General features: G+C 41.7%; 1 protein-coding gene and 1 long non-coding RNA gene across 9 annotated transcripts in view; one reads left to right on the top strand and one right to left on the bottom strand.

Annotated features, from left to right (window-relative positions):
- The window catches only part of LOC107264875 (probable nuclear hormone receptor HR3), an 88,963-nt gene that overhangs the window by 46,331 nt on the left and 20,825 nt on the right, over positions 1 to 21,807 (bottom strand). Inside the window, exons 1-2 of one of the 7 annotated variants that reach the window (XM_015733627.2) lie at positions 7,713 to 9,068; positions 2,838 to 3,277 (exon numbers count right to left, since the gene is read on the bottom strand). The exons of 5 other annotated variants lie outside the window; for them this stretch is intronic. In XM_015733627.2, the coding sequence (XP_015589113.1) occupies positions 2,838 to 2,958 (121 nt within the window). In that variant the 5' untranslated portion in view covers positions 2,959 to 3,277; positions 7,713 to 9,068. Of the gene's footprint in view, positions 1 to 2,837; positions 3,278 to 7,712; positions 9,069 to 21,807 lie in introns of those variants that run through there. One more of the 7 variants, XM_015733626.2, reaches the window with a different exon arrangement.
- Positions 1 to 21,807, top strand: part of LOC112493930 — a 52,273-nt gene that overhangs the window by 19,010 nt on the left and 11,456 nt on the right. The window lies entirely within an intron of this gene.

Raw genomic sequence — 21,807 nt, 5'->3', positions numbered from 1 at the left:
CACCTCCACCCCTCCTCCAGGAACTTGACTACCTCCCGTACTCCGCCACCTCCTCCACAACCCACCATACTCTCTACCCTCTGGCCTCTATCGTATCCTCCTCCTCCATCTCCACCTCCTCCCGACTTCGTCCCACCCGCCCTTCTTCTCTTCACCCTCAATGTTAAAGCTCCACCTCGCTTGAAACCACCACGACGGAACCTCCCACGGCAGCCCCTAGCTTCCAGCAAATATCACACTCGAATGAAAATGTCTGAAAACGCTGGGGGAACGGGAAATGATACATTAAGGTTGTTGCCTACCGACGCTACGATTTCAATTCTTGTAGGGCGCCAAGGGGAAGTGTTGGGTATTGAAGTTTTTATAAAAAAAATATATATATGTTCTAACCTCCACGTGGCCCAAGCTACCCTCGCATATTGTTATTACACACGTAATGACGTTTGCCCGGAGTACCCGTGTCCACGTACACGCGTATCTGTACAGAAAATGTCGACAGGCTGGTCGGACGATTTCGCGAATTCCCAAAGAAACCCCCCGGGGGCCCTGCGCCATTTGAAAGTAGCTGACTTGCAAAACGCACAGTCGACGGGTTTCCTTTCGAGTTTTGCTACGCTCGCTATACACGAGAAGGACTCGGCAGTGCGAATAGGGAATTTCGAAATCGGCCACGTACGACGTAAATAAGTCGATAGAATTTCCAACCGATAGATTTTTCAGTAATTACGTCTTACAACAATAATAACAATAAGCCCCTCTCTACTTTCCCCCACCATATCCCATGCACTCTCTTAACCTTAACGATCCCTAATTCCCCACAGTATGCTAAAGCACCGCATTTAATTTCACGGCTGTCATCGATCCGCCAGTTAAAAAACGGCGCGTAACGACTTTTGCCAAATAATCAATCCCGATTGATCAAAACCAAAAATTCAATTCACCTATATCGTCTATCCATATCACCTATTGCAATGCGTAATTTCCATTAAAAAAATTATTTTTACTTAATTACATAAATTTCCATCTCCGGCGCGTTATTAATTACCAGATCGAGCAGCAATACGAAGATTATCGTCCCGGTCACATTTGCCAGCCAGTACGTGAGTAAGAGCCAAGAGAATTCGTTATCAGTACACATTCCATAGAATTTTCCGAATCGAGACCTACTTTCGTAGGACGCAACGCAATAGTCTCGGACACGAAACGCAAGCGGGAGAGATACGTGCGTGTCATATATGTGAAGAAAGTCGAGTCGATAGCGGAAGCTTTCCTTTATTACCGATCGGATGACGCATCTTTTCTTTTTTCTTTCTTTCTTTTTTTATCTCTTATCATAATCAATTCAGACTGAGTCCGTAACGTGTATCTACGCGAGTACCGATTTTATACGTATATCGTTGTTACGATCGATCGGTAATCAACGAGGAAAGTCCCTATCGAATCTGCACGGTCGATCGTTTTATTATTTATTCCAATCTGGACCAAATGATCACGATCGATTGAGAACCGTGGCTCGGATAATTAAACTGTCAGACTGAGTGGCATAATACCGATCTAGAATATCGCGATCGGCCACCTCCGCCATTACGGATTGGGATAGTCTGTTCCGATTCTGAATTACTCCCCCCCCCCGCTCTCTCTCTCTCTCTCTTTCACTCCTCTCCCACTCTGCTCCTTTCTTCGATACAGTAATATACCGATTGCTCTTACCCGATCTCTTGACTTCAGTATGCATAAGGTATATATATATATATATATTGACTATCCTTTGAAGAGAGGGACCGGTTGGTACTACCGGCGCGGGCATGTCGTCACCGCGCAGATTTTTTCGTGAGTGAAAGTTAGGTTATACATCTGCGGGGAGTTGATTGGAACCGTGAATTCGGCCCCGGACCGGTTCAGAAATCTCTGTTACGAAATCGGGCCTGTAGTTCCGAGCAAAATTGTCGACGGGTCCGATCGGTACTTGGTATTAAAAAAAGACGCCATTTTTCTTATTGGCAGGAATAATTTTTTTTTAATGAAAAACAAAAATATTTAACTTTTTTATTCGTTCCCATAAATTGATTGGTGTTATCATGAGATAGTGTATATATATATATATATAACCCATATATATATATATATATATATATATATATATTGGTTCTACCAATCATGTAATCTCGTCCTGCGTGATTCCTTTCACAATCAATTATTCTCACCTTATAACGATCGCAGCATCGATCTGGCAAGATCTCTCCGTCATCTCCTATAAAACTTTCAAGCAGATAAAACCTCAACGGTCTTATTCACCCGCTTACAAAGTATCTTCAATCTGACTCAAGACGTTAAAGAAAGCTCGTTAATCATCCCCACTGAATCAGGCAATCATCATCGAACTCGTTCTTGAAATACGGAATAAGAATCTTTCGAAGCTCGATGCGTATGTAATATGCAATACGGTCGTGCATACCGGGTGTCCGTATAAATTCACGCAGCATCGCAGAACAATTAATTATAAGAAGTGGGAGCGCGTCCGTATGAAAGCGAAAGATGTCGGTAGACATCATAAAGATCGGTTCATAACGACGGCGCTGGTCGAGGCTTCAGCCAATAATGACTCTGGCCATTTTTCGTTCTGTCGATCGAAAAGAACCTCATGGAAACGCGGCTTAAAAGTTACATGGAAATTGGTGAAGGTTTAAAATCGGTCCGAAAAGTGCTGCCACCCTATGTACCAGGTAAAAAAAATTTTTTTTTCAAAATCAAAATTTTCAAAAATCATCATTCTCCAAAATCCCAACGACAAATTGGACCAATGAGAATTAATAGTCTATTTAAGCTAACTCCGTTACCTTTGATACTCCCGGATGACGTGTGGGGCGTTTGCGGTGCGTGCGTCAAGGGTAAAGGCGACGCTGATGAAGTCGCGGAGTGTTCCAACTTGGAACTCACCGCGCTCCACATCTCGAACATGTTGAACGCCGTGGTGACGGTTTTACCGTGTTCGACAAGATGTCCAACGGTACGTACATACGAGTGAACTGCACTGCGTCACATATCACACGCGACACCCGTTATCGTCAACTCTGTACGACGAAAATTTTCGACTCTTCTGAACTTCCTCCTTTGATTATTATTTCCTTTCGAAAAGACAAAACTTTTCTTTGTCTCTCCTCTCACTTCTCTATCCTCTCCTATGAACTGTGGGAACGTTCGGCATAGGCACCTGAGGTCACTGGGCACTGTTTACGTAACAGATGACTTTTTTTTTCTCTTCACTTAGCAGATACAACTGAAATACGATGACAATGGGGGGTTGATAAAATATATATTAATTAATGCTTGTCGCAGTAATTAATATAATCGCTGATGAATATTCCCCATGAGTCTATGATATATGCGTTAGAATATTAGAAAAAAAAAAATTTTATCAACAAATTTTTTTCTGTGGATGGGAGGGGTTGGACGGGATGCTGGATGAATTTTTCTCTCTATGCGTACATTAAGTATATTCTTGTGTGGGACTGTATTGTCTAGAAAGGTGTATAAGTGTCTGTTCACATTGTGCTGTCTACGTGTATAAGCGCGACGCGAGGATGGTGGTGTCACGTTGGCAAAAGTGGAGCAGCGCCCTCGGGCGCTTCGAAGAGTGAACGTGGTGATCTGGTTGCAGCTGTAAGTAAAGCTGCGTTTACACGTAGAATTGAGCTTGCGATATTTAAAGAAATTTGTTAATCGGCGACCTTTGACCCTACGATACAAATTTTACCTCCCCCCTGCCCGGCCTCAATTCAACCATATAAAGAATTTTTCACACGCGTGTATATGATTTCTCGTGAGATCAATAAGAGACAGTGCAGATTTTCCAGATATCATCGCAACGTGTGAACGTGCCCTAAGGGTCCATTTGAGACATAAAAGCCAGGATCTCTTCGCGCGTGATCAGAAGGACACGCTCCCGAGATAAACGATCATTAGCGCGAGCGGCTGATTGATGGCGCGGGAAGAAATTGGGTGAAAAAATAACATCTGATTTAACCTGCCTCTGGCTTACTGACTTAACAGTCGTTAGATATCAGCCAATAGGAATTGGCCGTCCGACTGACAATTAACATCGCCTTTAGCGTCATTCCATTAACTCACTAACGAACCAAACGTTTTCGCGCGACACGCCGCAAGCTCTCTCGTGCATCCACAAAGCTCGCACACGCGGAACGTACCGACATAAAAAATTTGCGGTACGTGGGCGACGGTGGTCGGAGCTTTTTTGCCTGAAAAATATTTCACCTCAAACTCATTTCCCGCCCGCGTTACTCTCGCGCGACCTTAAAAGCTCTGCCGGCACGAACCACTGAGCTTCGCTCCGAAGAGTCGGTTACTACCAGGAAGCTTTTTTGCGGAGCTTTCGAATCTGATTGACGAGAACAGCCTTTGCATTACTATCCACGTCAAGAACCGTTTCCCGAGCTTTTTTCATCGGACGAACAAGAAATTAAAAAGCTTTCTTTTTTTTGAGAAACGAAAAAAGCTCGCACAAATTTTACACCTGCAACGCTTCAACGGAGTAACAAAACCGTACGGCGTCACTGGCGCGTTCGCCATTGTATGTTTCTATCATTCGGGCGGTTCCCCTTTAAGCGGCTGCAGAATTGCAAGCACGAAAGCTCGTCGAGGGGAACCGCACTTTGCTATCGAGCGAAGCTTGCGACCGAGCGACCACCAAGCGAGCTTGCCTTCCTGCTTGCCTGCTTCCATGCCTGCCTGCCTGCTTGCTATAGTACCTGCTCTAGGAGTAGGACGGAATTCACTATAGAACATAGTCTGGCGCACGTACATATATATATATGTATACATAGACCACTAACACTCTGAATGTATTTACTATATACTCCGCGAGAGTTCTATATGCGCTATATTCAGTCAGGCCCTAATAGCCCAGTGCCTTTTCTCCTCGTTCTCTTCCTATCAACAGTCTTTATATATATATATATATATAGCTCTGGGTATATATATTCATGATACTTTATATATATACATATATATGTGTATATCTATAAACATTCTCTAGAGGGAAGTGAGCCTCGTTCTCTTCCTATCAACAGTCTTTACGCACGTACATATATATATATGTATACATAGACCACTAACACTCTGAATGTATTTACTATATACTCCGCGAGAGTTCTATATGCGCTATATTCAGTCAGGCCCTAATAGCCCAGTGCCTTTTCTCCTCGTTCTCTTCCTATCAACAGTCTTTATATATATATATATATATATATAGCTCTGGGTATATATATTCATGATACTTTATATATATACATATATATGTGTATATCTATAAACATTCTCTAGAGGGAAGTGAGCTGCATGCACGCGTTGCATACGTACCCTATATACTTATATACATATAATCACTATGTACATATTAACCACAATATATAAACCACGACGCGCATTCTACTACCCCGTTGAAAGATCGAAGGGTGTGAAAGCTCGAAATGTACTTTACAGTTTAATTGTTTTTTCCCCTCTTTTCTATTAACACGATGTAGTTGCCGTATATTTGTACACGAAAAACTCCTTTTCAAGTAAATCGGCGCGATTCATTGCTCCCATCTGTCGTTGCGTTTTTTCATCTTTTTTCTGTCAACTTCGATTTTGCACTTGCAAATGTTTCTGAAGAATTTAAGAATCGGTTGTAGGGACACGGCGGGTGCGGGGAGGGGGGAGCGCTTCTCTTTATCTTTGCACCGGTCGAAGATGAAAGAAAAAGAACGTGGATTTCAGCTCGTTCTCAATCAGCAAATTGAAAATATAATCGCGACGATATTATTTTAGCGTCTTGACGACTCGCGAAATTTTCCACTGTGCGCTTTGCAGCGCGTTTACAATTTTCTTTTTTCTTTCGACTTCCGTTAGTCGCTTTGTTTCACTTCCACGATCTCGCAGCACAGACGTCAGTTGAAAGCTCGCCATTAGCCGAGCTTTAAACCTTACGCCAGTCACTTACGGGTAAAGACCACCCGCTATACATATAATTGAGCACCGGTAGTCGCGTGTAAATGCGGCTTTTAAGACGTATCAGTAAATCATACGAAGTAAGGTAGTTACTTTTTTACCCCCCCTTTACACGCCATTCTTTCCCGCGATCCTAAATACAATATTTAATACCCAAAAGTCGATCTAAGTATACAGGCACCAGCTCTATACAGTACGCGCGATAATCATCAATGAAAACACATCTGGGATACACCTTAAGCTCACAGCCAAAGTTCGCCTATACCAACCGTACTGAAAGTGAAACTGCTTAGTTCCGTGATACCGGCTGCAAGACTGGAACGGGACTGCGGAATAGAATTTACGAAGTTTCGAACACACTGGGGATCAACCTTAAGGTCCGTTCACACAACCCAGTTAAATCGCGTTTGACTACCGTGACGTATCCTATGGCTACGACGAGGTCAAGTAAATATTTGATCGGAGATGCAACCGATCGTCCATTATAAAAAAGAAAAAGAAGAATAATAATTTCTAATCGAATCGATTTCGATCGATCGATATGTCTATAAATAAATTGATAAGCTATCAAAAATTTTTTTTAACAAACTTAAAGTAATTTCCAATATTCATTTCCGGTACTGCGAGTATCCCAGGGTCTGGCTTGTATGCGTATAGATATGACAGTGACACGACGTCGCTGGCAGTGAATTTAGAAACGTACCCTTATGCTCAGACTGTTGAACTGTACCTACGGAACACTGGGAGTCCTGCCTAACCTCGTGTTAGAATAATCGTCAAATAAACAATCGCCTAATCGCCGACTGTCTTTGACAGAACAGTAGCACGGGGTATATAGATACGTGACGTGTGCGTAGGTAAAGCCGGCGAGTTTCCAAGTGGCGATATAACAGCAGCGAGAATCGTTGTACAACGCCGTGGCACTGTAGCTCGTATAGTCGGAGTATGAATTATTTTCGCCGTGGGGGCATCGCATCTTATTTAGGTCGTGTACACGTAGTCGCTGTTCTAGTAGGTCTAGCGCTACGCCATGTGGCACAGACTTACGGAAAGAGAGTCTTTGCGTACAAGACTGTGCCAGAGTAGAGTATTAGCGTTGACAATTAAAATTTAATAAAAATTTTCATAATTAATAATCATTGACATTGGACCGGGATAAATTTACAGCTTCTACTTTGATTCGATCGATCAGTGGGTATCGAATTAAGATGCGCAAGCCACGTGACAAATACTTTTGTATGAATTTTTTTTCATATGAAATTTTTCATATGAAAATATTAAAAAAACAAATCGATGCCGTTATAAAATATTTCTTTATTCGCGAATATATTTCTCATGGACCGCGTTCGTTTTTCTTATCCCAAGATGAGAACCCACAGTTTCTCATTGACACGCGTGTGCATCTGCGCGCGCATATGTGGGCATGTTCGCGTGGTTGTAGTGAATAATCCGCGACTTGCAGAATCTACATACGTGTTAAGTGTGACTGCGAAGCGCATATGTGTATGAGATGTATTACTTAATAATATGCATAAGAGAGAGAGAGAGAGAGAGAGAGAGAGAGAGAGAGAGAGAGAGAGAGAGAGAGAGAGAAGAATGAGATGTAAGCAGGAACGAAAGAGGAGGCAATTTTTTGAGGATAAAATATGAATTTGGGAATGAACATAGAATATAAAAAAAAAGGAAAATAAAATTTGAAAACCCACCAGTGATTATAGCTTGTCGCTAAAGAATCGACGTGAAAATTTGAAATTTTCCCTGAATCGGTAATTCGCTATTAAAAATCCTGCGAATTAATCGAACCTGTACGTATTTGCTTCGAATTCGGATTGATGGGAGCAGATAATGAAATTTGGAGAGAGCGATAAAAAACGTGAATTAAATTGAACCTTGTAAGTTTAGGGTTGCGGATATAAAATCACGAAGGATGAAATCACAACACTCAAATAATAATAATAATCACAGATTTCCCGAGGATTCGCGATTTCGCACTTTGCCAATGGGACACACTTTCACTCGCGACTTTCTTTAGGACACCTTCCCGTTCGTTCTTGACTCTCTTCTTACTTAACGTTACTTCGAGGCACACTGTATCTTTCGTGACACGTAAGGTACGTCACGATTTATTATCAAATTAAAAATTCATTTTCCTCCCCTCAAAACACTCGTAGACGATATTACTATCCGCAATCGTCGATCTTCTTGAGCCTTACGGAACCAAGAAAGATCCTGGGCGATCCAACGAGTCGCGTGGATGATCTAACGCGATGAGCTTTCGAGCTGGATCCTTCGTAGCAAGGAGGACCCTCGTGAATCATAAGCCTCGTAGTTGGTACCGGTGGATCTTCGGTATCGAAAAGGAAAAAAAAAAGAAGCTAAAAAGCACGCAGTGAGATCAATAAAAAAAGCGTAAACCTCGAAAAAGATCGATCATACAAAAACACGTACATTCTGAACATCCAGACACAGATCCGTCACATAGTACACAAAAGTCACGTGGTCACATTCGAGAAAGTCGTGTAAAGTAGAGAAAGAGAAAGAAAAAGAAAAGCAAAAGGCACACACACCGGACCCACGTGAAAAGTCATGCGCGATTCACTTTCGACGGGTGCGAGGTAAACGCGGGTAAATATCCTGCCGAGACGTTATCACAATTGAATATATCCAGCTGACAAGACTGACAACTCGTATCGTCAATAAAATCCAATTGTACCGAACGTCACTCGCGTGGTGGCAGCGATCTCCTCGTAACGCCAACAACAACACATGGCAACGGTCGCGAGCGTTTTGAAAGAAACCGGAAAAAAAAGGTACGAGAACAGACACCAAGGATCGCCGACGAACGGAAAGAGAAAATTCAAAACAAAAGTCACACGCAAAGTCCCAGCATCGTTTACAATGGGCCCAGGCACTGTCACTCGTCGACTGGCATTAAAAATGTATCTTTTTTATCATCCTCGAGCGAAAATTCTTGGAGCTTTACACGGTTCCTTTTTGCCGTTAGCCGGTTTTGACTGACAGCCGGTTCCGTGGAACGGTTCTGGGATGTGGTTCTTACACGACCGTGGCTCTGGGTTGACTGGTGCGCGCAAGACCAGAAAGCCCCACCATCCATTTTCCCTCGGACGGAGCAGCGAGCCAGAGCGAGAGAGTGCTTCGGGAGAGAGGCAGAGAGTGTGGAGGAGAGAGTGCGAGAGTAGTGAGAGAGAGAGAGAGAGAGAGTGATAGGGAGGGAAGGTGGGTGGAAGGAAGGAAGAAGGAGGGAGGTGAGGGAGAGAGAGGAAAAGAGAGACAGAGAAATAACGTTGGTACCGTCAAGGGGGTTGGAACGGAAGGGTTCCTCTCTCTAAGAGAGCACGTTGGGGTAGGTCCACTCCACCCACTCACCCTCTGGAACATGAGGTACCCAACCAGCAGTGCCGAGTGGTAGGGATGGCTCTTGAATGGAGTTGTATCTTTCGGATGCTGCGACACCATAACCACGCTGTTATCTTCATTCAGGAATTTCTCAAAACTCTCTCGACCCTGTTCTTCTATGGTGAACATACGTATGTTTTATGGGTTCGGTATTGTTGCTCAGAATGATTGTCATTTTTTTTTCTCTTTTCAACCTGAACACTCTTACGAAGGCAAACTCTCGACTGTCACTCAAGGAAGTCGTAAAGGTTTAGGTATACTCTCTGTCATTTGTTTTATGGTGTCCATTTGCCGTCGTTTCTTATACGGTCATGGGTTGAGCATGGGGCACGGTACTTTTATCAGGTACCAATGTTTGGTACTATTTTTCTTTCGGGGCATTATGAAGGGTACGCTTGCTACGTCTAGTGAATTATGATTTACTGAATCTCTTTTTTTTTTTTTAGGAAATTTTTAATCTTGCTTTTTCCTTCTTATTATTTTTTTGGGTTTCTTAGAATTTTTAATACTGACTGTCGCTCGAATGGCCGTTTTGATACGGTGTGAACGCGGCTTTAGGTCAGCTTGGTGTCGACAATCTCTCTGGGGTATTTGGAATACTGTTTCATTTAAGTGGTTCACGCATACTTGCCCAACCTGAACAGGTGTTTAACCGTGAGGATCGTAAAAGAGATTCGGTACCTACCCCAATACTACCCCCGGCAGAGCAAGAGAGAGAGTACAATGCAATGGCAGTGTAGAGAAAGAAAGAGAGAAGTGAGTCCCTGCGATTCCCTTTGAATCCTCTCGAACCTCTCGAATTTCCATGTGCTCGGGATGTCTAGACATTTTGATCGCTCTGAGTTTCCTGAATTGGATTCAAAAAATAAGATTGAAAATTAATATACCACCCCCTCAAAGCCGTGCCACCCTAATTAAATTTTCATCGGATCAAAAATTCGTAACAGACTTGAACTCGTCCCTAAAAATGGTACCGGTAAGATGATAACGGATCGATCGGGCATAAATTCGATCCCATCTTAATGTACGCGAATCGATCGAGCCCGATAACCAATAGGATATTCTATACATTTCGAAGCAAGCTACCTGCAGCGCATCAAAAGATTACACACAATACAGTAGAATTCAGACACGTGGACAATGAACCCACGCGGTATATACCGGGTGACGTACAATGCGTGAGAGCCCTTAAAAAAAGATGAAAAAAACATATTACGTATAAATGCCAATGGGACCTAGCGGTTCCTGACAATTCCTCAAGAAATCCTCACGGTTCCTCATAGTTCCTGACGGACACTCGATATCGTCCCGTTAGGTCTTCAATTCGATTCGCGTTCGTTCCTCACGAGATCGAGAGCGTGGGAGGAGACGATGGAAAAAAGGAAAAAGGGAAATGTCTTTTTTTTATCCATCACATAATACGGGCATTCACTTCCCGTGTTTTTTTTTTTTTTGAAAATCGATAAAAGGAAGTATCCAAGAAGATGAAGGGAGAAGCAAAAATATTACGTAACGGGCAGGGTGCACTTCCCGTATACCTTGCACAAAGATGAATCATTATATCGAAATACAAGAAGCTGCCGTGTATCTCCTTCCTATTGTTAATGTACATGCTCGATTTTTCTAAAAATTTTTTGTATCCTTTTCTTTTCAAATTTCAATACGCCATCCTCACCTGTCGGATTGTCTAACGTTACTGCCTACAACGGCCCTCGGTCCAACTACAAGGGTCCATCATGTTAAATACTAGTTGGGAAAAATAATTCTTGACTATCTATACTACATACATGTTATTACAATATAGTCTAGTTTTCATCTTCGCCAAAGTTACGTGCAAATACATAAAATCCATATGCACACCGACCCGTTATATATTTAACACAGTATATAGAATCGACAAGAGGCTGACCCGGTATAATGTATTTCTGCGGTGTGAACGAGGCTTAATAGTTTAATTACGATTATTAGTGGGTTCCTGACTGTGGTTGCGTAATGACTCGAGCGATAATTAGTACTAAATTGGTTAATAGAATTTTGATAGAATTTGAGATAGTTACATAAATACATCGAGTAGATACTATCCTGTCAACGTGCAACGTGGCAGTTGACCCTACAACGATAAATTACGTAAATTTTAACCCCTAAGCCCAATGGTCGAATAACGTTAAATTTTCATCGATGTGATTCTCGTTCGTAAGAGAAATTTTTTTCCTCCAAACTTGTCATTGATAATAATAATAATTTTCCGCGTAAAACCGATCTGCCCCACTTACGTTAAAAGGTGGGAAATCTACGATAGACTTCTCGTCACCAGAAATGTGCTCTATTTCTGTTGCCAACCAATATAGAATACTTATGTCACTTCGTCTCGAAGAAACTATACTTCATTCAGGCTATCGAGCCTGTGACTCCGTCGCGCCGTGTCGCTTTTCAAGCAAAGGAAATCGTCTAAGACGCTCGTCAAGGTCTTTCGGGACGAGGCTCGACGGACAGGCGCGTCCCAGTGACGAGTAAACGGAATCGAATGAAAATTCCGATAACCGTTACGGAAACGTATAGTAAGGCTGTTGATCGTCGTTTTGACAGCCGTACATTTTTGCGTAATGGCCATCTTGGATCGTAGGTCCGCGCAGTAACGGAAACGTAACGGAAACGAAGAAAAATTGGGGCGCGTCAGTTATATTAATAAATGAATCCTTCGCGGCCGAATGGTTTGTATGTGGTTATTATACGAGTGTCGCCAGGAAGTCTTTTCTGAAGACGCTGACTAACGTCGTGATACACGTGAATATGTATATACGTATACGTTCGTATACGTTCGGTGAGTTCTGTACGTTGAAGAAAATTTGAAAATACTATTTTACAGTGTTCTTTGCTCTTCCTGGCTGGTTTTTGTGGTTTTTCGACGTATTACAGTTATCTATACTGTATACTCGCTGTCAACGACCTACCTTTCCCAGTTCCGAGGTTTGGAACACGATGCTAATGGAGACCGGTAATGGCACTGGATTACAAAGAGAAAGAGACAGACTCGGGTCCGTTAACCGAATTACGTGAGCGTCTAGCGTTCGAGAGTTGAAAATAGTCCTACGAATTCAGCTGGTTAACCATAAGCCAGCTGGTGGGTCTTATCGTCGAGAATGCAAAGTGGGCTCGGACGAGGTCGTTTTCCGTAAAAGCGTCGCGACGCTTGGCAGAACATAGTCACCGATCGTTAGGCTGTTTAAGATATCAGTGTTTTACTTGGTAATGAGTCATCGTTACGGGCTATTGTAATCAAACGGAGAAATCATCATGGATGCACGTTATCGTCACTGCGCTAGACTTTTTTTAAACAGCAGCTCGGGTCGTACAGTGTAAAATCGGTATCGTCGTAAGTCAATGTTAATGATAATAGTTTGGTAAAATCTATTGCTCAATTTATAAATCGTCATTCCGGGACCTTTGAGAACTTTTTGTTTTCGAGTATGCTTTGTTAATAGTCGCTGGGTCCTACGAGGCCAATTTTTTTTCAATTCCCGGTTTTACTCCGACATACAAGGCCGAGTGCCGCTGGAGCCATTGGAGCAAAAACGGGTCTATGTTGCTGGCGGGAACGGGTGGACTATTTGAATGGGTCATTGTCACTTGTTTCAGATCATGCATCATCTTCGATTATGATTATTATACGTGTAATTATTTATTCATACACGTAAAGTTTTAATTTCGAGTTTTACGTTAAATACTGAAAAAAGTGTCTTTTTTGTGAATTGCCAATAAAATGAGGTAAACTGATTTAATTTTGTCCAGTTTACTCAAGGTCAATAGTAGTTACGAATTTGTGTTATTAATAAAAAAAAAAAGTATTATAACGTGTAACGCATGACACAACAAGAAATAAAAAGATTAGACTCAAAAAGCACAGTGCGTTCCTTTTATACGTATTACGTGAATATAGCCATTGACCTCGGATATCGCAAAAAAGAAAATGTTAATCGAATGCAGGGAAGCGAAAAGACGCTCGACGACGTTACATGTAAACGTCACCTAAACACCTCGGGTCAATGGACCGATAAAATTCTCGATTACCGTTCAATCTTGTATAAAAAGTGAATCATCTCGTATAAAATTATCAGAGTGCAGGTCGTTCGTTGTGAGTGATAAAGCTTGGAAAAACAAGCGACTGCGTGGCACACGGAGGTTACGGAGAATTTTCAAAGCAGCGACAAAACGAAATTTTTAATCGCGGTAGACGCAATGAAAATCTTACAGCGATTGGCTAAATAATTTTTTTTTTTTTTCATCAAATGAAACACAACCCAAATTTGGTTTCCAATGCGAAGGTGTAAGGAACCTTCTTGCTGTATTAAGTCATGTAGGTGGTAACACGTCGTCGGATGTGTTTTGTCCTGCTTTGTGACATCGCCCTAAGGAGTCGTGGGACAGTACGGCATTTTGAACGGTGTACAACTCGAAAGTACTGTTACCTACGCGAAGAGGCCCGATTTAAATTCATGTCACCAAAAAGTCGCAGTTGCGTCTGTTGTGCAATTCGTGAAAGCAGCTCTTAGGCAGTTAGCCAGGGGCCACGTGGGCCCAGCTCTTTTTTTCGTGTGGGAGAATTTTTATACGATCAACGGTAAATAACGAAGAACGCGCATGCGCATAGGTTATGTGCTCTTAGGTATGCACGTACGATGCAAGTATAAAGGCGCATACGTACGAGGGAAAGATCTTAACAGTCTTGGGAAAAGTCGACGATTTTATTCAAACTGCTGCTTTTTTTTTGGGTGTGACTTTGGCTTTCCCATAATTCCTTGAAACTATGTTCTTGTCGCTCACTGAGCACGCACCTTTAAGTGGGTGGTGTAGCGACGGAAAATGACTATCGAGTATTGTATATTAGCCCAGATGATTTTACAGTGATAATTATAGGATGTTATATATTTTATTTTTCCTTCAAAAATTTCTACTTTATTTCTAATTTGGATGTCATTAAAATTTTTTTTAGTTATTTTCATTTTTTTCACTTTCTCAAACATCGATCCCATCTTTATTATCGTAGTTCCACCATCGACGATTAATCCTTCTCGATACGTTAGGAATGAATTGAATAAAAATCGTCGATCCACAAACATTTATTTTTTTTTTGGCAATTTTTTCGAGCATCTAGAAAACTCTGGAAAATTTCGGCGCGATCTAATAGAAATATTTAACGTTGACAATTATCCTTCGAAATTCTCGATATTGTCAGTGCGTACGATTACATACAAGAATTAACTTTGAACTTTTTGATTTCCGTAACGTTGCATTTTCACAATTTTTCATTATCCCACCGTCCACGGACACTGCGTTTCTTCCGTTCCACGATACACCCGTTATTCGCACCACAATTACGAATTACGTGTTTCTCCGCAATGCTGGAATATAGGTTCGAAGGAAATGGAGGAAAAGTAGAAGAGGAAAAAAAGAATAAAAAAAAGGGGAAAAAAGAAGATATTTCCTCCTACCGTACGAACGTTAAACCCGCAAAGCCAGCGCCGGCTAAAATTATATTTCAAGTCGCGCATTCCCATTACATCGTTACAGTCGCCGAATGAAAGTACAGTAACGGTAACGCATAAGACGTACACCGTTAGCGTAAAGTCATCCAGACTGACTAGATATACATATATATACAAGGGATCTAGTTACCTAGGTGGACGTAGAGGTTATTATTAAAAAACAGCAAAGATAAAAAAACGAAAAAAAAAAGTGAAAAAAATACAAAAATCATCTTTATCGCAATGACAGGTAACCTGCGATTCATTTCGTCTAAAAAGATCGTCGAATCCTGTACAGTGCCCTGAGAAAGTAAAATTCCCAAGGGGTCGTTTCTCAATCCCTTCCTCAATGAAAGTGACGTACCAGCCCTTATTGTCCTATTTGTTAATTTTACCGCGTGGTACCTTTCGAAAATTTCGACCGACAGTAACACCGGGTAGGTTTCTTGGAGGGGTTAGAAAATTTGCTACCCTTATTTTATATCTTACCCTCGTTCAATCTGCTATGTGTACTGAAATAAACCGCGGGGGTTTTCGTTATACCTGAAACACGGGACGTTTTGGTAATTTTGTGGGCGACGTCTTTGACCGTGCGAAATTGTCAGGGCCGTTGCGGCACAGGTTGCGCCCTCGGCTTACTTACTCTCCTTGGGCCCAGTGCCGTAAATTAAACGAAATACGGTAGTTCCCGGTCGACAACCCGTTGTCCGTTGTTCGGGATTGTACGTGAGTCGTGAATTTTCAGTGGACTTCAGGTTCTATTCCGGGTAATTTATAAGGGTAGTTGACTGTACAAAACCACGTGTACCGGGTCCTCGAGGTATCTGGATGAGGGACAATTTTTTTTATTCGGTTTTTATGTCACTCGGTCGAAAGTGCAGAAGGACAAGAATTTAGAAAATGAATTTTCAATGCCAACCATTGAAATAACAATTACCCCCCCCCGGCCCCCCCATCCTCCCCAGGACCACAAAAATCCTCAGGTATACAAAAAGACACGAAAATATGACGGTTGGAGTAATTTTCAATATTTTGTAATTACTTTGAAGTAACGCCTTAAGCATTTTTATACCGTCTTTACAAATCCGTGCAATTTTACAAAATCTCAATTTTCCCACCAACCAGTAACTTGGACACCTGTCGCTTTGTTCCCGATCGATTACCGGCGCCAGTTGTACTATCTGAGCAGTATTAATTCTCGCAAAAAAGAATTAGGTTAAAGACCGCACGCGACGCGACAACCTGCTTCGGGCGCATGCACATGTGTCCAGTCGTCCATATGCAAATGTAAAGAACAGCCGGTAAGAAGTCGTACGCGAAATCGCATCGGTTAACAAGATTTCAGCTGCCTGTCGATGCACTGATTGGACATCGAATAAATCGACAATTATATTAATTCGTAAGAGCCACCTGGACGCAGTATCCAGAACGACCAGTGGACACGAGGGCAATGAAAAAAAAGCAACAAAAGTGCACAATCACCTGGCAGTGAGTACCCATAAAGAAAATCTTTTCGAAGGTAATAAAAAAATAAAAGAAAAAAAAATGAAAAGAAAAGAAAACATACAAGACCAGAAAACCGCAAATCCCATAATATCCACTACTTATTTTTAAAAGCCTCCGATATCCTATTTTTCAACGTTAACCATACCGCGAATCCATCAAAGTGAATTTCTGTACACGTGAGTTACGCAATTGGTACGTTAAACGAGCGGTGATCTTAAACAGCAGCCAAAATTGAACGTCGGGACGTTGCCGTATTGGACTCGTGTGGGGAAGGTGGTTCCTCGTGAGCACCTGGGCGCGTCTCTATGTCTGTCCGTCCTGTACGTCCATCCGTGGCGAGGTGGTACGGTCTAGATGAGAGGAGAGAGTATATTTAGTTGAGCTGGACTCGGGCCAAACTCATCAACGAAAATGAAATCTAGGTCTCGACTGGGGCTGCCACTCCGCCAAAAACCCTTTCCTACGGTTTCGAACCACCTCCACCATCGCCGGGGCTTGGTTTGACAATCAATCGGTAGCCATTATCGGGTCGACCATTGTGGATCAGTTGCTGGAAGATGGCAGCTATTATCTGGACGAATTGTTTGTTACAAGCTTTTTTTCTTTTGTTTCTTTTTTACTGTTTATAATTTGAAAAGGTTTGATTGGCTTTGAGTCTTGTGTGTGTGGTGGGGACAGGAAGTTGGGAGAAGAAGAAGAAGAAAGAAAAAATAGCGTACGGAAATTGACAATAACACGACCACACGTGGCGCGGGGCAAAACGCCAAGAGGACAACGTACAAAACCTGTAATAATAACGCGAGTACGTTATCACACTCGTATCGGTAGTTTATCGTAATCGTCATTGTTGTTAACCTAGTTAGAGCGACGAGGAATACGCACAAAGAGATGAATCGTGACTGGTTATTGAGGGAGATGATTTTTTTTGGTATTTACGGTTAAAACCGTAAAAAAGGTATAATTTGATGATTATTAGGTGCGTCTGCTGATATATAGCCGTTGTTATATATGTATTAGATTGTTATTGGGGTGGCTGGATTTTCTGTAGTTTGTCAAGTAGACGTTGTGCAAAAGTGATCTGGGAAAGTTCAGACAATTTTTTTCCTTCTTCACAGTGCCCGGGTGGTATGGCTAAAACGGATTTCGACGAGATTAGTCATCCGAGAGACACGCATGACTAGTTTCCGTCTGTCGCCCTTCTTTAACTTTTTTACCGACAGTCGGTAAAACCAGACAAAATCTTGAAACAGACTGAATAATAATTGTTCCCACACGATTTATCATCTTGAACAACCAATTTAAATGGATAACACCTAGCTATGAGATATGCAACAAGAAAATAAAGAATTACGTATCGAAGAAAAAAATCGAGGAAAATTCCATGTATATCTATCACTATCCATCTTTGAGTTTCTTTTGAAAATAAAAAAAGATTCTAACACTCACGGCGAAAGCAACCAATCGTAATCCTTCACGGTTCTGCGAAACTAAACCGAACAGATGAATGAAGCCGACGGTATGTAGTCTAAGTTGAAAATGAAGATGAAGATGGTGACAGATAAAGACGCGCTAAGGTGAAAGGTAGCTTCTGTCCCCTTAAGAAATAAGAAGAAGAAGAGGCAGGACGAAGACGAAAAAAAAAGACGTCTACGACGGAAAGTGGCAAAATGCCGATAGGAAGGAAACGACCATTACGAACTCGCGAACCATGAAACGTTTGTAGCTTTTACATAATACGCGACTTTATCATTTTCAGCGCTTGTATTACGAATACGAAACGGGCCTCGAGCGATACTTCTCAGATAAGTCGCATTGTCCGTGCTCATTCGAGTATCTTACGGTCGTACACGAGTTGGCAGCAAAAGAGATTTCGTAGCTCGCGGGCAACCATGTCCTCTGGCCAATAGTGATGAATGTCTCGGACCTAGAAGCTGTACGAAACGGTCTGCGGATTAAGTTAGGTTAGGTAACGATCAGCCAGTCCTAAGTGCACGTACGAGTTAAACGATCGCCATTAGCTCCAGAGTGGTTATACGATTTTGAAATAGTATGTAAAGTGCCTCCAGCATGGTTAAGCCAATTGGTATATGTAAACGTTAAAGTATTGAAAATCTTAAGGAAGTACGTTAATTAACTCTTTCTATTTTACACTCAGGTAGCATGGAAACAAGAAAAATCTAACCTATCAAGTTGTGCAAGATCCTTCTGTAAGGTTTATGATCTATCTGTATACACAGCGTACAGACAACATAACCTCCTGGTTATCCCCTGGTGTTTTCATGTGGTTTGCGTAGTTGGATTCAAATGGTGAACTGTGCAATTCAAGACAGATGTTCCGTAGCAACCCTACAAGAGAATGTTTCCTCTCTTGGGAAAGCATATATGCTAATTTATAAATGATACAGCATATGTCTAGGATAGATGCGTAGTAGATAGTATGGTTATATTGGATAGCGAAGACTTAAATTCAGCAGGAAGGAAAATACTGACTGTCAGTGAAATCCTTGTGTAATATAATAAGTGCAACTATAACTCCATATACAATGGAGCTCAGTGTGACTCATTGTAATAAGAGATCTAATGGGAATGGACCAAATATGATATTGGGTTATACTACATATTTTGTAGAATTTATTTTGAAAATTTGACTATTGCATCAACACTAGGCATATATGGGACAACTCAGTAAATAGATATTAGTTTTATTTGTAACCTAAGAAAAGGCCAAGAGCGTGTGAACCTAGTAATTATTACGTATGGTGGCACGTAGAGCAAAAAAAGCGTCTGACGTGCGGTTGATTTTCGCGAATTGCATAAATCGAGGGCGAGAGCGAGTCTAGAGACTGAGTTGTGGGGGAAAAAATCGCACTCTTGGACCGGGCCCGGAAACGATTTTGGCGCCGCGGGCGGAGAAAGCAGCAACTAGCTTGACAGATGGATCCTTCTTACGTGTTTGCCCATAGCTGTAGCTATGGGCAACGTTACGTTACGTTAAGGCTGCGTTATGGGATTATCAATACGAAGTATGATAGAAGAAGGGGATAAATGTGATATAAAAATACAAAGTGCTAAAGAAATTTCTTAATATTGCAATACAATGCCAATTTGTATGAATAAAAACTGGAATTGCGTAATTCATTTATTGAATACAGCACCTTAAGAAGATTCCTTTTAGGTTATGTTAAATATTCATATATCCCAACACAATTGGTTAATCATAAACTATAGTCATATTATTCTATTGTATTATCTATAAATTTATATGATCCGAGTAGCATACTCGAATAGCCCGAAGCATGTAATCAAGCCAATGAAATGTACAGTCACTTTTGTTATTTATTACGCTATTTCTAGTTCATGCTCAAACTCCATAGATGGCAGTATCGATCGTAACTATAAAGATCATACGATTGGCGTATCCTGAATTAAAATATAAGTGACATAAATATTAATTCATCTGGATAATCTTGGCATCGATCCCGACAGAGAAGCATCGTGACATATTGAACGTCTACATCGCCGGTGAATTGTGCAACGAATTAGAATCTGGAGACAAATCTTTATATCGATAAATTTTAAACGGCAGATCATTCGCGTTGTCCCTGAGGCAAGATAAAAAGATTGTTGTAACTCCCTGCTCAAACTTCGAGACCAAAGCTAATCTTGTTCGGCTCAAACCCGCTCGTATCGGTGATCAATGATCAATCGATACAGCAACATAATACCTCTACGTACTCACCATGCAGCATACGCCCACCTTCTAAGAGACATTAAGAGGCGTCCAAATGGCAGGATGTGAAATACGAACTTACCTGAAAGCGTAAAAGAGAAAATAATCATCACAACAAACAAATGAAAAAAATTCAAACAAAAATTGCATCAAAAAACGATTTCCAATTTTCAATACGAAAATTTCATCTCAATTCAAAGGAACGTCTGTACAATGAAGATATACTGATACACTGGGGAAAAAAATGATGAGGCAAGACCCTATCACGTGACTCTCGGGTCGATCAAGAAACCTGTCGAATCTCCGATTTCGATGGTTGCACAATCCTGACCCTGTCGGAGCCCCTAACCAAGTAAGGAGCTCAGCTGAAGATGGAGTTAGTATTGTTATTAAGGAGGATTGCGATTGTTGCTTCTCATTCTCTCCTACTTTGCAGCAATAACGCTAGTAAACACGGTCTGCGCACGCGGCCATTTATAGAGTGCTCCTTTTGCACGGTAGATGGCGAGAGGGATAGTATCTTTGGTCGCAGGCAAGAAACCATTGTGAGAAGGAGATACAGGTAAGGATTTGTCCTTATTACCAAAGATGGATAACGGGCTACTCCATTAGAGTCAGGCTAGAGCCTGAACGCAGGGTTCGGGGTCAAAGAGGCATGCTAAAACCGGATCAGTATTTTATCCAGAGTGCTGAGGATCCCATCGGATTGTATGTATCACGATCTAACGTAGCCGGTTCACGAGCTGTGTCTGTCTTAAAGACCATTATCTTCTTGCAGGCGTTTGGGAGCCTGGACTAACGTAAGAAGTGATTGTTGTCGGCGCGCCATGTTGCAATGGGAAGTCTTGTCTTGCAACCGGCGTTCTTTTGCTCCGGCTCACCGCGCGGATCGGCCGTTCCTGCTCGGCCGTATTGTAGAACTCACAGTGCACTCGGAGATACTCCGCAAGGCTGGAAGACACGATCCCTGGGATTGGGCGGTGCGAGTAATAAAAATGCGGAGAATATAGAAAGAGCTGAGTATGAGAAAAAAAGAGGTGGTTAAATATACGATTATACGAGCGGAAGAAAACAAGAAGAAAGGAAAGAATATCAAGAAAAAGGAAAAACTAAAGGGACGTAAGCAAACGCATCATCAGCGAACACGAGAACGCAGAAGTTTCTATATTAAGCATGAGCCAAAGTTTGGTCGAGCTTAAAAAGCTTAAATCGCAAGTTAGGTTTAATAATTTCACGGAGATTATTTTTGATGTTATCATTGAATTAATTTTTATTTTATTTTTCGGCTTTTCTTTCGTTCATGGTATGCTTTAACGTATAGACTCAACAGATAGGAAATTCCTAAAGCTCCTGGGTCAGGATATAATGTCGTACGATATTTTTCAAGGTTTTATAGATCGATTCTTAGTACTCGTGTTGCGAGCTTCTTATTAACCGCACGACACTGCGATAACTCATTATTTGCAATTTACGGGGTACAAGAAAGGAAGCGCCTTTGTTGGCGCCCTGATAATAGCGGCTAAACGGTCAAGCAACGTCTTGTAAGCGGTGAGCACATTAATAAAGAACGACTCTTGCATCAAAGCCGACGTACTTTCTCGTGACGGCTTACACGGACGAGGTTAG

The sequence above is a fragment of the Cephus cinctus genome, unplaced genomic scaffold (assembly GCF_000341935.2).
Source record: "Cephus cinctus unplaced genomic scaffold, Ccin1 Ccin1_scaffold0201, whole genome shotgun sequence".
In the NCBI taxonomy this organism is placed as follows: Eukaryota; Metazoa; Arthropoda; class Insecta; order Hymenoptera; family Cephidae; genus Cephus; species Cephus cinctus.
The sequence above is the reverse complement of the archived record's forward strand: the minus strand, read 5'-3'. Positions and strand labels throughout refer to the sequence as shown.